The 17988-nt window shown below is 47.4% G+C and overlaps 1 protein-coding gene across 7 annotated transcripts in view; it reads left to right on the forward strand.

Annotated features, from left to right (window-relative positions):
• The window catches only part of NAV2 (neuron navigator 2), a 706055-nt gene that overhangs the window by 489307 nt on the left and 198760 nt on the right, over positions 1-17988 (forward strand). For 6 of the 7 annotated variants that reach the window (XM_070491341.1, XM_044752510.2, XM_070491340.1 and 3 more), the window contains 3 exons: positions 292-550; positions 4774-4842; positions 12822-12988. In XM_070491341.1, coding sequence (XP_070347442.1) covers positions 292-550; positions 4774-4842; positions 12822-12988 — 495 coding nt within the window. The remainder of the gene's footprint in view (positions 1-291; positions 551-4773; positions 4843-12821; positions 12989-17988) is intronic. The other variant, XM_014863247.3, reaches the window with a different exon arrangement.

Raw genomic sequence — 17988 nt, forward strand, 5'->3', positions numbered from 1 at the left:
TCCTTTTCGGTTGTGTCCTTCCTGAGAATTTCCTCCTGGCACTTGCCAGCCCTCCAGTTGCAACTTGCCATCGTGTATCCGCTCTAATCCCCAGTGGGGAGAAGAAGCTAATTTCTTTGTCGTTTGGGCCTGATTTTAATTGACTGTGATACCAATTAAGCGTTCAGGAAATCTGTCATATCCTAGAGGGATTAAACTCGTGTGAGGGCTGAAGTAGCCCGTTGCACGGGAGCCAGAAAGGGCTCCCCAGAAGAGACGACTCTTAACAAGCATCTCTTTCCTGTCTTGCAGAGATCAGGAATGGAAACCTCAAGGCCATTCTAGGCCTCTTCTTCAGCCTCTCCCGATACAAGCAGCAGCAGCAGCAGCCCCAGAAGCCGCAGCTCTCCTCGCCGCTGCCACCTGCCGCGGCCCCGGCGGCCGGGGCCCCCTCCCAGTGCCAGGCTGGCACTCCTCAGCAACAGGTGCCAGCCACTCCCCAAGCCCCGTGCCAGCCTCACCAGCCAGCGCCACATCAGCAGTCAAAAGCACAAGCTGAAATGCAGTCCAGGTGGGGGCTCCTTGCCAAATGAGAATTCTGTTTTTCCGGGGTCCTCCTCCACATCCTCCAAATTCTAGCCTATAGCCAGCGTGTTTTTCATGGGAGCTTCTTCAGTGCTGAGAACCACTGGTAGTTAGTGGGGAGGTAGCAAGACCTTGAAATGGATGCAACGAGGCCTCCTGTGCCTGGTGGGGATGTGTACTTTCATAGGTCAGAATCGCCAGCAGCCGAAGCTAATTAGCTGCCCCTGCCTTAACTCTGCACACACACTCTTAGGCAATAAACAGTCCCTAAGATAGACCTTCGAACTTATTTTGCATGTTTGCCTGTAAGCTGGGTGTTCAGTGTTATATGTGCAAGTAATTTTACTCAGTGGAAGCAACACTTCTACTCCAGCAGGTGCCTCTGCTTTGCCAGAGGAGAAATATCGCGAGCACAGAAGAAGGATGGCAAGTGGCTCTTAGCAGGAAAAGAGGCAGCCACCTTCCCCCAGAGGGGGAGCATCCCCTGATGGGAGAAGTTTCCATAAAACGTGACTGGGTTTTGTTGACCTTAGAGAGTCGGTAGTGGTGTCTTCTGCTTTGCAGGACTAGGGCCTGGGTTTTGGTGGTGGTCCCGGAGGGACCCGTGCTTGCCAGTGGGACTCGCCATAGAGTGACATACGAGCAGAACGCCAGGGCAGTTACCGTCTAATGCGTCACCACGGGAATGGCTGCATTCCTCTACAACTCTGCAGGAGATCGCCTTGTAAAACTTTCATTTTAGTGGCAGAAAAAAAGGATTAGGAACAAGAAAGTTTTGACTCAGTAACGATCTGGAGAAAAGTCCATAGTAATTGTTTTTTTTTTTTTTTAAGCTATAAACCTTTAGCCGTCAAACCTAAATGTCACTGATCAAATTGGATTGCTTGATTTCATTTCATCTGTGCTAAAGAGTAATGGCTTTTTCTTTCCAGTCCCCCAAAGCCCCAGCGTTAATAATTGTAGGATTTCTCACAGCCCTTCCTACCCTTCCTCGCCCACTGAAGTTGGGCAAAGCACAAAGCGGGTCAGACAAAGCGGCTGCCTTATAGACGGTTACAGCTTTTTTTTTTCCCCATGAGAAGTGCTATTTCCCGACTGTGACGGTGTTAAAACCAGCAGTGGTGATGTGATGTAAATCAGATCCCCTAATTAATTATCTAATTATATCCAGTTCACACTATGGAAATTTGTGGGCTAGCAGAGATTCCTGGACTAGCAAAGAGGAATAGACAGCCGGGCAGCAGCCTCTGCGCCCTCGCCCTGCCCTGAAGAAGCCCCTGAGAGGGAGCCATTCTCTGTGCAGAGGTTCCCTGGTGGAGCTGGACAACTGAACGGTCAAGACGTCATTTCCCACAGTGCATTGTGCAGAGTGCGTGTTCCCTGGGTAGTGACTTGCAGGGGGCGGCTCTCTGGGGGAAGCACTGGGAAACAATCTGGGTTAGGTTGTTAGAACTGTTCTTGCAGTTCTGCTCAGATCCTCGAATGTGCGTTCATTTCTTTAGTTAGTGTTTGAATGCCTTCTGTGTGCCAGGCACCGTTTTGGGCCCTTGGGGGTCAAGGGTGAATGAGGTAGCCAAGGCGCCTGCTCTCTATATTCTACTAGAGGAGGCAGGCAAATAAACAGGGAAGAGAAATATCAGATAGTTGGTATTATAATAAGATGATGGGACTCAGAGGGTTTGGGTTGATAATTCAGATTGGTTGATAAGAAGGTCTCTCTGAGGACGTGACACCAAAGTGGAGATAGGAATGATGAGGAGCTAGCCATGCAAAGCTCAAGTGTGGAGTAGATCAGGCAGAGGAGCAGCTGGTGCAAAGGCCCTGTGGTGGGAGTAAGCTTGGCACACTGGAGTTGCAGAAAGGAGGTTAGTGTAGTCTGGAGCTCAGTGAATGAAGGGAGATGGGAAGTGAGAAGGTAGCCTGTAAGCAAAGAGGGCTGCCACCATTTATGTGGAAGACAGTGTGACCAGTGGCCCCTGGAGTTGTGCAGTGCTGTGGCCTTGAGGCCAGGTCACAGAGTGCTGACTAACCTGGGCAAAGAGTTTGTGTTTCATTCTAAAGGTGAAAGGAAGCCACTGGAGAATCCTAAGCAGGAGGGAGACTTGATTTGATTTAAGAAATCACCTTTGCTCCTATGTGCAAAATAAGCCTGTGGAGGAGCAAGAATAGAGGGAAAGACCGCAGCGAAGAGGCTTCCGTGGTCCTCTACATGGTAGTGGCTTGGATCAAGGTGCTGGGGGAGACGTGGAGATGAAGCAATTCAGGATATTTTGGAGGAAGAGCCGACAGGACTGCGGGTGGATGGACTCTCCGGAGTGAGGGAGAGAGGAGTCCCAGAGGAAGCCTACAGTTCTGGCTTGAGCGGTTAGGTCTGTGGTGGTGGAGAGGAGGAAGCCTGCGAGAGGGACGCGTGTGACTGTACATCTTCAGACGGGGGCCTAGAAAGCATTCCTCACACTTGGCCACAGCAATCTTCTTGTTATGTACTGCATCTCACTGCACAGTGTTCCCAGGGACACGTGTTGAGAAACCTTGGGCTGTGTCACTGAGTGTGCTAGCCTCAGGCATCCACTTCCACGGTAGGCGTTTGTCTTCTGGAAAGAACCGGATGCTCCAGTGAGGACACCCATCTCCCAGTAAGAAAAAAACATCCTACGATTAATCAACACTTTTCCTAAACACGAGCCACACTCACCTAAGCCTTGATGTTCACTTACTGCAGAGAGGCTCCTGCCGCGGCGGCCCCCCACCCTGCAAGGTGGGGACATGGACTTGGCTCTGGAGTTGCTGTGTGTCCTCACTCATCCTTTATCTCGCCCAGAGCGGGTTACTTCTGCAGATGACTGGTTTCATCCGCTGTATATTGATACTTCTAATTTTCCTTCCGGAGGAAAACCTTATTCTGAAGTTCTGGGGATAGCCCATGCTAACACTCGGGCTATAAATTTAAGAATAATAAAATCGCATCACTGGCCCAGCATTTCTACCCCTAAATTCTGACTTTGATAACCAAAGTCCCAAGGGTAATGGGTGGACCCTGGTCATCAATGTGAAATGTTGATGCAAGCCCCAGTTGCCAGGTTTGGTTTAATCCCCTGTTAGAACTCTGCCGGATACGAACAGGCCTAAATGCTGTACCTCTGGAGATAGTTAATACTAAGACTTGGCACCTTTCCCCTGGTGTGTGTTAATAAAGGAGCAGTGGAAGCTAGCCAGGGGAAGTTGAGACCTCAGTCTGAGGAAGCAGAGCAACTCTTCCCCGACGGCCAAGTGGACACTCACTTTTATCCTTTACTTCAGCTTTTTTCATGAATTGACGTCATGCCCAAGAACTTGGTCCACATCAAATTCCTCACCAGTCTCGAGTCCAGGAGAGGAGCATAGTCCCTAAGACCTGCTTCCTTTTCCCTCTGTGTCTACCTTACGTATTATCAACATTCAGACAGCTGTTTAGGGAAAATCCAGAAAATCGCTTTATTCTTTTCCTCCATTCTCTTCTCTCTTCCTCCACCTCCTAAGTCCAGTGACACCGACTTTGTATTTCCCATCTCAGATCCTTTTATAAACATGATATAGGAAGTGTGGCTGCAAGAAAGAGAAATATTTCTATCTTTCACAAGGCAGTAAATAAGTTTAACTTTTTCTTTTAAGCCCAACCATGATTTTTCATATTTCCAAATTTGTGTCCAAAGTCCATAACTTAGCAAGTTCAGAAGACTTCAAATGATCATTTCTATACTTATTGAGATAAAAAATTCCCAAGACCAGCAAAACTTGCAATTATCCTACACCCTTGTTTGAGGGCAACTTTATGGGACATTCATGAAAAGCACCCTGGTAAAACAAGCCTGTGAAATGGCAGCATCTAAATACTTTAGAAAGGTCTAAAGTTTGCTTGTCAGAGCCCCCTTGCTTCAGCATCTTACTGTGGGAACAAGGCCCTATAGTGACTGATAGCAGAGAAGATATTTGGAGTTAAAAAAAGAAAACCACGGAAGTCCTTAGACAGCCTTGATAGCAAGTTCTTCACATTGGAAATTTATCAAATCAGAAAAGTTAGACCTAGAAGGAAAGCTGCATGTTGTGGGAAAAGTGGGCAGAGGGAAAGCCAGGAGCACCCCCATTGTGACATACTCCGATTACGTATTTGTGTGTCTAATGTATCTTCTCTCTCCTCACTCATCCACTTTTTTCTTTCCTGTCATGCAGTGCATCATCCAAGGACTCATCTCAAAGCAAAATCATCCGCTTCACTCTGGGTCAGAAAAAGATCTCTAGGTTAGACTTTCTCTGTGTCCTACAAGGCATGGTTTCCACCCAACCCACTGTTCCCTTTGTTCTGGCTGCTTCCTTTTGGTGCCCCTCCCAATTTCATGTTTGCAGTTCGAGAAAACCAAACATGCTTTGGCTACTGATCCAATGTTGGAGAGTTTTGAGAGTGGCTGTGGGGTTGTTGAGGGAGCGTGTGTGTGTGTGTGAGAGAGAGAGTGTGTGAGTGAGGTTGAAGTGTATGTAGTGTTTCTGCATTTCATTGATTCTGACTTTGCTTGCTTGGTCATCAAAACCTGTTCTGATTTAGGAAGAGGTGAGTGTCGAGGTGGTCTTTGTGATGTTTGGCTCCCTGCTCTGTCCTGGCCCTGATCCTACCTCACCTGCATCTCGTGTATGTGTGTTGTGCTTTTTGTTGTTGTTGTTAAAATTACTAATGTGGGATTGGTTTTCTCTTGAGTTATAAAGACCTGAAGCATGAATCTAATTGGCCAGAGGAGACAAAGCAGCAAGGCGGCTGTCTCTCATTTTCGCTTCTGGATGCCCTTGGGTACCACGACCTCAGTTCTCTGAAAGTAGAAATTAGGCTTGCTTGCAAACTGCTACTCTTGACTTAGAGTTTGGCATCCACTGAATCCTGTGAGGACCCATTCCAGGGTATAGGAAAAAGCCAGGTACATCGTTGTATCTACTGTTATTTTTAAGGTATCGACAGCTAACATTTCTTGAATACGTATTATGCACCAGTTTGAATGCATCATCTAATTTAATCCTCGCAGCGGTCTTCATGCCGTAGGTCATGTTAATATCCACATTTTGCAGATGGAGAAACTAGAATTTAGGAAGTTTGGTGAGTTACCCATGGTCACACAGCAAGTGGAAAAACTGGGGTTTGAGCCCAGAACCCTCACTTTACCCACTGTGTTACATTTCTCCTCTCCCCCTCCTTGTGGAATTCTGGTATTTTTGTGGTCATTGAGGCTGTTCTTTAAAATCTTATGTTTCAACCATTGCTCTTGGCCTTCTGCCTCTCATTGCCCCTGAAGCATCCGAACAGACCTTGATGTTGGGGTGAATCTCCTCCTCATTCTGACTGGTATTTAGTTTTCACTGAGTTCTTACCTAAAACTACAGGGGTGCTCACACTTCATTTCTCTCTGCATCTGCCTGATACCCCACTCTTAGGCTCTAGCTGCCTTTTCTAACCGGAGTGATGTTTCTAAAAAGCTTACACATGGGGAGCCCCAACTCAAGATCTGCCTGGTTCAGGGAGGAGCCCAGGGCAGTTGCTTCTCTGTAGAACAAGTCACCGTATCACCCAGACTTGGTTCTGGGGACCCATGTCCGTCACTGTGTCTCCTGGCCGTGTGTCTTAGTTAGCTTAGGCTGCTGTAACAAGTCACCATAGGCTGGGTGACTTAGGCAGCCGAAGGTTATTTCTCACAGTTCTAGAGGCTGGGAAGCTGGAGTCAGGGTGCTGCATGTTCAGGTTCTGGTGAGAGCTCCTTGCCTGGTTTCCACATGGCCGTGGTCTTGCTGTGTCCTCATTTGTTGGAAAATAGAGAGAAAGCAAGCTCTCTCCCATCTTTTACAAGACACAGATCCCGTCACGAGGGCTCCACCTTTATGACCTAATCACCTCCCAAAGGCCCATCTCCAGACACCATCATGTTGGAGGTTAGGGTTACGAGATATGAATTTGGGGGGACACACAAACATGCAGTCCATAGCACTCTGCTAGAGAGTGACTGCTTTCCCTAAGGAAGGAATGAGACCTAAGTCAGAGCAGACACCCACTGCAGTGGCAAACTGAGTTCCAGTTTTTCTGGGTGTCATGCAGATGTCCACACCTCGGAAAGGAAGGGAGAGGGGTGAGCTTGGAGGAAACTTGAAATCTAGTGTTTGTTCCCACGATGTGCTCAGTTCTGGAAGATAAAGAAAACAGGAGCTGGCTGGGAAAATAGCTAATTGGAAGCACATGCCCATCCGTGAATGCTTTGTTATCAGTCCCAGATGATGGAAGGAAGCCGCAGCTGGGAGGCCATGGGGGGAGAGGAAGAACTGACGGATGAGGGCGTGTCTGCCCTGCCCCGAGGGCGGACTGGGCACAGGGCTTCCAGCTGACCAGAAGCCAAGGTCTGGCTTTCCTTCAGGGTCGCATCCCTCACCTAGAATTTCTTTTGGGTGCCTTTTGTCTCTAATGAAGCCAATAAAAGGATGTTCTTAGTTTCTTTTCTTTTTTTTTTTTTTTTGAGGACGATTAGCCCTGTGCTAACTACTGCTAATCCTCCTCTTTTTGCTGAGGAAGACTGGCCCTGAGCTAACATCCATGCCCAGCTTCCTCTACTTTATACGTGAGATGCCTACCACATCATGGCTTTTGCCAAGCGGTGCCATGTCTGCACCTGGTATCTGAACTGGCAAACCCCAGACTGCCAAGAAGCCGAACATGCGAACTTAACCGCTGCACCACCAGGCCGGCCGCTGAACACACATTTTTTGATCAATAATTATGTGCCTATTACTCCTCCTTGCTTCCTTTACCCCACTTCTCCACCCCCGGCCTCGAGCACAATCCTGAGGAACATTTTAGCTGAGCAGGCACCACTAGGTGTAGCAGTCAAGTTTGGTTGCCAAAAGAAATAGCCCTGCCGCCTCTGGCTGAGTAGGACACCTCTCCCAGAGCTCTGGAAATTTGTCTCTTGTTCAAGGGCAAACATTGATTGAACACCTGCTGGAGCCAAACCCCTTGATAGGCACCAGGGATACTGAGCAGGCTGGGAAGCCTCACCCTTGAATCTGGATGCGGCAGGGGGATTATGGAGGGAACTGGTACAGGGGTGAAGGATTCCCATGAATTTCTGCCACTGACCACTCTTAGTGCCCCCTGGCCTTCCTGGGGAGCCCCAGCTGTTTAGGCTTATTATACCTGCAGGAGGCTGAGAAGCATAGTGGCTAAGAGTATAGCTTCGCAGTCAAACCTAGTGAAAGCCTGTCTTCACCACTTACTGGGTTACCTGGGCAGATTATTTCATCTCCATGAGTCTGCCTTTCCTTGTTGGTAAAATGGGGTAGTTCTGTCTCACTCACAATGTCATGTGGATTAAAAGCAGTCACTTCAATCCTTTAATACGTGGCATGTAAGCAGTGCACCACGATAGCAGATATGGCCATGCTGGTGTTTTGATCTGGGGCAGGTAAGGCAACCAGCCGCCTCCACCAACTCCCGAAGTTGATCTCTGCATGACCATCTCGTAGAGAGGAATCAGTGGTCCTCTGCCCAGCTGCAGAGAAGCAGATACCTTGGAGATAAGAGATTTAGCATTTAATCATCGTGTCTGGCAAAAAGCATCTCCGATTATGACCCCGCCCCCCGAGGTCCTAAGCATGTGCACACAAGCTGACATCCTTCCTTGGAGGCCGCCTCTACTCCCGGCCTTTGAAGTGGTTTTGGGAGGAGGCACCGCTTCCTTCCCATCAGCACGTACCACGTGTGGAGCTCGGATGCGCTTGCAGGTTATGTGCCAGGAACAACAGCTTGGCTGCCCTGCCTGCTCGGCTCTGCACATGTGGAGAAATTGACCACGACTCTTTGTTACACCACTGTCCTTAAAAGTAATTTTTTTAAAAAAGCAACATATATCTATTTCAAAGAACCCATCTGTGTCCTCTGTCATTTTGTAACTGTGTCTGGACATGGAATGATCATGAGAAGTGGACTTCCTCTTGCTAAGGAGCTATTGGAACCTTCTGGTACTATAAATGATGCTTGTGTCAATGACACAGGGCTGACTTGCCATGCTGCCCTCTCGCTGCTTTTCTTCGGCGAGGCAGGTACCACGGGCAGCATCTGTTGTGGTACCTGCAGCTGTTCCACGTGAGCAAGTCCCAGCTCTTCAGCAAAGAGAGATTCTAAAGTACGGACAGCAGCTGCTTCCAGGCTGCGGCTTGATAGTTCTGGTGAGGCACATGATGTTAACAATAATGACCTTCAAAATGTTAGCCAGAGGCCTAGCGTCTGTGTCACTAAACTAGAAGACACTCTGCTTTTCAACTTTAGCTCTGCCCCTAGCCTCCCTACTTAATGTCTCATTACTGGAGGGTAGGACAAAGTCTAATATTGCTACTGTGACACACAAGGTCTTCCTCCTGTGGCTCTGCTTGCTTCTCTAACCTCATTTCCTGCCACTGCTCCCCCAAGCCCAGCACATGCCGGCCCTTCCTCTCCTCTGTATGACACTCTGCTCCCTGCCTTCTTGCCCTCTACTCACATCCAGATGCCACATCTTGCCCTGGGGTCACTTTTATCTGGAACCTTCCCTGACCATCCCACCAACCTCTGAGGTCATCATTTCCCTTCCTTGAATTACTTCTGACCTTTGCGTATTCTTTTATCAATATGTGTACAATTTTGATGTCAGCTGGGGTCCGTCAGCCCCTAAGATCTAGATAAGATTGAACTAGAACCCTGTGTTGGTCCGTTTGGGCTGCCATAAAAAAACCCCACAGATTGGGTGGCTTATAAACAATGGAAACTTACTGCTCACAGTTCTGGATGCTGGGAGTCCAGGATTGGGGTGGCGGCTTGGTCAGGTTCTGCTGAAGGTCCTCTGCCAGGTTGCATCCTGCTGACTTCTCACTGTGTCCTCACATGGCGGACGCTGGTGAGCTAGCTCTGTGGATCCTCTTTGGTAAGGGCGTTCATTTCATTCATGAAGGTTCTGCATCATGACCTAATCACCTCCCCATGGCCCCACCTCCTAAATAATACCATCACATTGAGCATTAGGATTTGACCGTACGAATCTGGGGTGACGGGGTACACACAAACACAAACAGCAAATCCCTTCATCCCTTTGCAGAAAGTCCAGTGCCTACCCCATGACTCCTCAGGTAACTTACATCCTTATGGTCACTTTTGGCTTTGAAATCCTGTACTTACAGTTTAGTCTCAATTAATTCAGTTTATGGATTGAGTCACCATCCCAAGGGGTGTTTCGGTTCCCTCATGGGAGATCTAAACCAAGCGTTTTTCCTTACTTCTCACTCACCACACATTCATTCATGGTCCTTGTATGTGAGGTGGACTTTGCTGAAAATTTCAGAGGGACAGAGGAGCCTTACTTGGGGGCAAGGAAATGTCCAACCCCATTCACCACAGAACTCAAATTTTAAAACACAGTGTTGACATAGATTCCCTCTGAAACCTGGAAGAAGTTACTTGGTCTCCATCTAGTTTTCCCATTTGGTCAAGTTAAAGGAGCTGCCCTCACTAGAGTGGAATGGTGATGGTGGTAGAGGATGATGTGAGTTGGCTTGAGCTCCGTGGTGGCTTTTGATGGCTGGGCATATGCCAACCATCCTTGACTTGCCATGTCATCTGCCCTTGAGGCCTTTAAGAACCCCTTCTCCGTGTCTCAGAAAACTTGGCACAACGCTGCAGCCGTTTGAAGGATATGCCACTCCCATCAAAGGAGCACATCTAGGTCCTGACTCAAGGAAGAGAACCTGACGATGATCACCCATAGGAAACCCAGAGCTGCCCTAGTTAATCCAAGATCAGGAGTGCTTCACTCTGGGGAGGGGGCCCACAGATGGCTCAGAGGTACCCCAAGTGTAAGGTCTCAGTCACAGGTACTTGGATGAAGCAATTTCTCTTCTGGAATGTTCCTGAGGGAGATGACAAGTCCTGTCTGCCAAAGCCTGTCTTGCCTCTTTGAAAATGTTGATTTCAGACTCTTGTATGTTGATTTTTGTCCAGCTCTCTTCTGATACTCTGACCCAGCTCTGTTTCCTTCCTTATTTGTCTGATTCTTTTTCGTACCATAGCATGTTTTATGATAACGCCCAATTCCTTTATGGATCTATGGTCAGCAGAGAAGATGGGAAGGGGAACCAACAGGCGTTGACCTTAAGTCCCATTCGAATTTAAAACTGTCCCACTGAGTACTTTATTATTATTTTAAAGTTATAGACAGAGAAGATGAATCTCAGATCGTAAGACTAGTGCAATATCATGTGTAGGGAAAAAGCCCGTATTCTATCCATTATCCCACACTGCCTCACAGAGGCCCAGACTGCCTACCTAATTCAGGGTGGTGCCCATCCCATCCAATACTTTGATTTCTTGCCCTATAGAGGCCCCTAAAAATCTGGTCCGGTCCCAGGTCAGGGCAGTGGGGCCTCTCTAGCAACTCTGAAAAGAAGGCATCTTTTCCCTCCTTGTTGCTTTTTGTCTCCCTGCTCTTTGCCACTTCCCCATTGAAGCAGACTACTGTGACCTGTGTTATCCTGCACCACTTCATGCTGTTGCTGTGACATCATCTTGGAACAAGTCCATAATCCTTTTCTAGTCCTATCTGTGAGCGTAAAGACTCCTGCAGAGTGGAGTCCACTCGGAAGGAGCTCCACGTCTGCACCTGCAGCAGCTCTGCCGTCGGCTGTGGGGACTCAGATACCCCTGCCTTGGAGGACTTGCAGGATGCTGTTTGCATTGGAAGCAGAGCCGAGAGAAACCAAGATCCTGCTGGACCTCCTCGATTGGTTGTGCTGGCGTTTCTGGTCCCCAAATACAGGCACTGGCACTGCTAGTTTTGCACCCCGCTCTGTGCCTATCCTCGTGGGGGTGAATACCTTCTCCAGACAAGGTGGGATAAATGAACAGAGTGGGGCAGATCCTCCTAGAGCAGTGGGAAGTGATGCCTTCCCTCCGCTGCTTGGTGGGGAAGGAGCTCACCCCCTTCCTTCTCTCCTAGCTCCCAGTGAGGGCATCGGGCCAGCTTCTTCTTAACTGTATAAATTTTACAGTCCTCTCACACCAGCTCATGTTCTCTGTTTACTCTACAACCATCTTTCTTGCTCGGCCAACGAGAAAAAGTTTAAAGTGATTGCTTTCTTACATCTAAAATGCTTCCAGACTACAGACTTCTTTGGTGCTCACAGATTTGCGTGGAAAGAGAAGGCTGAAAGCTTTATGAGTTGAAAATTCAGGCTTATCACTAGATCTAATGCTAGTCGGCTGAGGTTCCAGTGGCTTTTAAACACAGCTAAGTGGGTTTTAGCGGAAAGATACAACTGAATATTTCATCACTTATTCATCTTTCGACTTTAGTGATTGGAAACCGCCTGTTTAGTAGTCCCTGAACCAAAATTCTGGGGGAATCTTATCCTTAACTCTGGGGAATGGGCCATAATGTCTTTAGATCTATGACCAAGAAGTCTGCTGACTTTATTTCCCAAACTGCCCAAAATGAGGTGTTTTATTTAAAGGGAAAGTGAGTGTGTATTTGTCTTCAGGCTAATAGATTCCTTCTGCCTTTACAGAAAGAAAGTATGAGTTTATTCATCTCCCATGCAGAGAGGCTGGGCTGCAGCCTCAAAGTAATGAAGTCATGCCTGTGGAGACAGGTTGTCAGGTGTCGAAGGAAAATGTATGTCTGAACAAGTGTTTCCATCCAGACAATAAGTTTTCCTTGCAGATGTGTTGGATTCTGAGTGGTAGCACTTCCCTTTCTGACCATTGTAAATTATGTCTTTTTCTCGATGCTCACATCCCCAGATTATGGTAAAAACCATTTTCGATACCTACCAGAAGAGATGCACACGCAAGGTAAACAGTTTAGAGTCTTAACGGGCCTTTATGTTCCACGCTTGATGGAATTAGAGACGACATGGTTTGGCCCTATTGGAAAGTAAAATTGCTCATCCAAGAGAAAAAGGAAGATGAGCTTTGTGTTTTTAATCAGCAAACATATTTTCCCTCTTTGCTCAAAGGGAAACTGCTCCGGCTTTGCTGTTGGACTTTACTGGGGTCATCACGAGCCTCGATGTTTGTGGTGGTTCCACTAAATCCCTTGATGGGCAAGCCTCCACAGCCCCGGCGTCCTGAATGGTTTCTTTTACCTCCTGCATGGTCGCAGTTCCTTCTTCTGAGATACTGCTGCTCTCCTGAGACTGAAGCCGGTACTCTATTGCTTTTTGCATTTTAGACTTCCAGGTCCTACCGCGAGGGTATCCGCTGCGGGCAGTGAGGCCAAAACACGCGGAGGGCCAGCCACCGCTAACCACCGACGCAGCCAGAGCTTTAACAACTATGACAAGTCCAAGCCAGTCACCTCCCAGCCCCCACCGCCACCTCCAAGCAGCCACGAGAAAGGTGAGTCACCTTCTCGAAGGTCCTTTTTGGCATCTTCCTTTATAGCATATCCGGCTTCTTTGGGTGAGCTTGGCCGGGGCGGGGGTGGGGTTGCAGATAGAGTGGTGGAAATGGGTCACAAGGACATCCTTGGCCAGCAGGAACTTTGTTACTAGAGGCATTAATAAAGTGGGGGAAATGTTATATTCCTAGTTGCCAGCAGGAGCAACTGTATTTGTGTGGGGCCCAGGAGACACCTGGCTACACATAGAAACAATATAGTATTTGCAACTTGAAAATAAAGTTTCATAGAATGTGCTCTATACAGTAGGTAGTTTTCCAGAAATGCAAGCTGCTTGGGGTATGTGTTTTGTAAGCTGATAAGGTTTTGCCCATAAGAAGTGATGTGAGGGGAGTTAGGAGCAAGAGGGTTTTCACCCTTTGAAAAAGTCAGAAATGTGGGTTGGCGAAATGAATATCTTGGCTACATATAAGGAGTAGGCAACATTGCTCTTGGTGTTCTGATAATGTAACTTTTACCAAAAAAGGATATGACTTTTTACTAGACATAGGACTGAGCTTTTAGGATGGGGAGAGGGTGAGCAGCCCTGTGGGGGTTCTGCTCTGAAGAGAGGGAAACAAGCCTTTGCTTGCTTCAGTTTGTGTCTCAGGAGACGTTGGAGAGACAGAGGCAGCTTAGAAGGTTCCTCCGTAAGAGGCAGAGCCTCCTTCATTCCTCTGCCGCCAAGAGGTCTGGACCTCTCTCCGGGACATGCCAGGGCTCTTGGGAGCATTTCCTCCCTGGTAGTGTGGAGGCGTCCTAGGACTTGGCCTGGATGTGCTCCTCTGCTCCCCTGAGGCCCAGAAGAGCTGCCTCCTGCTCCCTAAAGTGCTTCAGGAGACTGGGCACCCCTGCCCCCACTGTGAATGAAATCAGCACCCCCCTCCCAACCCCTGTAGCCCAGAATGACTTGGTTCCATAGAACTGGGCTTCCCCCACGCCCATCCCTACTCCCACCTAGAATATTGGAGAAATTATGAAGGAAATTTATGTAGGGCTGGCATACATATAGCAGAAGGCTTCCCAGACAAGGCAGTGGGAACTCTGCAACTAGCCCCGAACCTATAACCAGGATGTCTCAACCAGGCAAGACTGTGATCCAGCGCTTGGCTTTGGCCTCAAGCAAACCATTTTCTCTTTTTCTCTTCCCCCCTCCCTTCCCTCGCCTCCTTTCCTTTTCTTCACTTACCCAAGTGTGTTCTTTTAAAAAGTGTGTTCTTTTAAAAAGTGTTTAAACTACAAAAATAATGTACGCTTGTAAAATGGTACAAGTATATATCAAATAAAAGTTCTCGCTTACATGCTCCCTGAAGGATACCAACATAAACCCTTCCATGCATATCCTTCCAGAACTTTCACAATACATTTATATATGTACATAATATATGGAAGGGTTTTTGTTTTTTATATAAATAAAAAGAACTGAATTTTATTGCGTACCTACCCTGTGCCTCATTGAATCCCCCCAAACAAGCTGTGCTGTTTTCCTCGTTTTCCGATGCGTGAAACTAAGGCAGAGAGAGTCTAAGTACTGGCCGAGGTCAGACCAGAGATAGTGAAAGCTGGAGCTGGAACTGGACCCAAGCTCTTTGATTCCAGAACCACGATGCATACCATGCTTTTCCTGGGAGAGGAAGAGAAATGCTCAGTGCCTTGCCCGTTGATGGCTGGTTAGAGATGTGCAGGTTGAACACGAGGGGCAGTTGGGGAGACGTCGGAGAAAGCCTGTGCAGGGCCTTCTGTTGAGCCAGCCTGCGCTTGTCCCATGGTCATTTGGGGAGAAGCTGTCATGAAAAAGTCTGAAGGATGGATGTGAGACCAATGTCCCAAAGATGGAGAAAATAAAGAAAAAGTTCTTCGTGGATGGAACAGTTGTGGGAGGATGCAGGATTGGTGACTGGAACAGTGTCCTAGTGCCTACCACAGACGCAGGGACACTCAGGCAGCCCAGCCAGGCGATGGCCACCAGTGCTGGGACAGCCACCAACCTTCCTCTCTCCCGGGCAGGCGTTTCCGTGTGTGCACTGAGCAGTCAGAGAGCCAGGAGGCCTCTTAAAGGCCTGGGTGTGAATTCTCATGAGGCATTACTTGAGAGTAAGACTTTGGTGTCAAAAGAAAGAGGTCGTGCTTATTTATCAATCATGCACTATTTGGCAGGGACTTTGATTTTTGCTGTCTTGATCTTCACAGATTCTGTGATGTAAATATTATTGACCCAGTTTTACAGATAAAGGAGAGGAGGCTGATTGAGATCTGGTGCATTGCCCTCCCTGGTAATCGAGCGCTGGAATTCATAAGCAGGCTCGGCTCCAGGATTTGAACTCTGGCTCTGTACTGGCCCCCAGGAAGTCTGCTGGGAAACTGTGACACCCACAAGATCCCCCACAGATTTGGAATGATAAAAATAACCAACGGTGGTTCCAGGCATGTCTGTCATCCCTCTGCTGTCCTGGGGAGCTGGAGCAAAGCAGGCTTGGAGCAGGCCTGCATATGTTTTATGCTGAAACTTTTCCACCATCCTGAGGGAAAGGGGCTGTGCGATTTTACCTTTGGAGACGTTCGTCTCCTCCTCTTTTCCTCAGGGTCCTTGTGTTCTCCTTTGAGTCTGACCTTGTTTGCAGCTTATGAGGAAGCCAGCTTACATGCAAAATGTAGTCTGTGTGGGGAATGGAAATAATCACCTGGCCTGCGTGAGACGCCACAGGTACGTGGGTGCATGAGATACCGTCCTTAACCCAGAGAAGTCTTGGCGAGAGATGCTCGTGAGCAGATTCATTGTGGTTCAGTACGGCTGGTGCTGTGGTTGAGGTCTGGACCCCTTTCAGAGGCGGTCACTCCATGATGGACGTCATCGCCTCACTGGTCCTTCCTCGAAGCTTTCTTGTGAGCGAGTCAGGCCCTGAGGATGTTGTGTTCTGGGAGTTCACTCTCGGGTAAACCAAGTTGTGGGCTTTCATATGTGACCCATTGACCTAGGAATCGATCTAATCACATCGATCAGTTAAAGGAGAAATTGATTATTCTGTCGAGAAATGACAAAAATATTTCAACACCTAGTCCCCATTTTTAAAAAAGACTAAGAGGAATAAAAGGAAGTTGTAACAGGCAACTTTTCAAAATCCCCAGAGCGCTTGTTACTTTGTGGGGAAATACTAAAGGATTCCTCTTAAAATCGCATCCAAAGAAGCCAGTCCCCTTTTGCCATCATCACTGAATTTGGGTCTGATTATACTGAATTATCAACTGAGATGTAAAACAAAAGAAAAGTAGTAGATAATACCTCATAGCCAGAAAAAACCTGGGGACTCGCACAAAATTCCTTAGCTCTTTCCATAGGTGACCAAGTCCACAGCTGGGAAATAAAAACCAGAAGTGTTCCTGTACAGCGACGTAACCCACTAGACCCAGAGCTCAGAGTTGGCCTGTGACGTTTGAAGGAAGGTCTGCGGATCCTTAGTCTTTAAGAGAACCTGTAGTTGTTCATCGTGTCATTGTTGTTGTCTTGGTTAGGTCTGCCTTTGGATTGATTCATTGTCTCACTCCTGCAAGCGACAGCTGGGGACAGCCTTGCTTGGCCTGCGGACGTGTGAGCAGGTCCCGCTGTGAAACGTCTGTTGAGGGGTGGCTGGGGTGCATGGCGGCTCCTCGCTTCCTCTTTGGGCTCCGAGTGGCTTGAGGGCTCCAGAACAGAATCACAGATCTTCAGGAGGGAGGAAACAGCTATCTTTCTCAACATTTGTGACATTATCTGTTTTCTCTTCCTTTTATCCCCTCGCTGACATCCCCTCAACCTCTGAATGGGTTGACACTGCCAGAAATCAATACACTTTTTATGTATTTGGTCCGTCATACAAATCTGAAACCCTCAGTATTCCTAAACTGACTTCTGTGCCTGTGGAAGATGTTCTCTTCTGAATAACATGGTTTTCTTCATTTTATAGAAGGCACATCTTTATTATATCTTCATTATAAAAATCATCATGTAAACAATAGTCAAACCACACAAATTTGTTGAAAGAAAAAGAATGCTCCATAATCCCACCTCCCAGAAATAGCCACTGTTTGGCCACTTAGTTTATATTCTTCTGCATTTTCTTTATGCATGTACTACCGCGTTTAGATAGACAAATTTTTTCGAATGTTTATTATTTGCCAAGTCCTATTCCAAATGCTTGATAGGTAATAGTTTGTTTAATTCTTACAGGAGCTATATGCACACTCTGTCACACACAAACACACATATATTAGACTTTTAAAATCTTATAAATCAAAAAATCATGGACAGCCTTTTTATGACTCATTGTCTCTTCATAATAGTTATATAGTACTCCATTGTATGAATTTATCTTAATATTTTTAACCACTTTCATTTAGATTGCTTCTAATTTTTTGGCATTATTAATAGTACTGGGATTGACCTCCTTGTGTGTCTTTTTTGCATGTATACAGCCATTTCAGGGGAACCGCTGCATTAAAAGGTACGCACATTTACAGTTGTTTTAACTTTGCCAAATTTTGCTTCCGAAAGGTTATAACTATTTATGCTACCATCCACAGTGTGTGAGAGGGCTGCTTTCCCTGTACACCTGACACCACTTTTATTTTCATTCTCTTAGGCAAAAAATACTCTGTCTTTGAAATGAGGCAAATTATTTTGAGAAGTTGAAATAACAAGACCATTTGCTAGAAACTGGTCCTTTTAACTGACACTTTGCTGTGAGGTGCAACCAGTGACCTTGGCATAGTACGAAAGCACTTGTGTCTGAGGTCATGTTCTCTACTGGCTAATGTGACCTCTCTCAAGACACTTACCCTCTCCAGGCCTCAGTTTCCCGTTCTGCAAGGTGAGTCTGAGGTCCTCCATCACTAAGCCACTGTGAGTGTGAGTGGATTCTACAGCTTTCACTGGCCATTTGGCCTTGTCTGATGTGGTCCCCATCAGCCCTTTCTGGTGGGTTCC

Source organism: Equus asinus, chromosome 20 (assembly GCF_041296235.1).
Source record: "Equus asinus isolate D_3611 breed Donkey chromosome 20, EquAss-T2T_v2, whole genome shotgun sequence".
Lineage (NCBI taxonomy): Eukaryota > Metazoa > Chordata > Mammalia > Perissodactyla > Equidae > Equus > Equus asinus.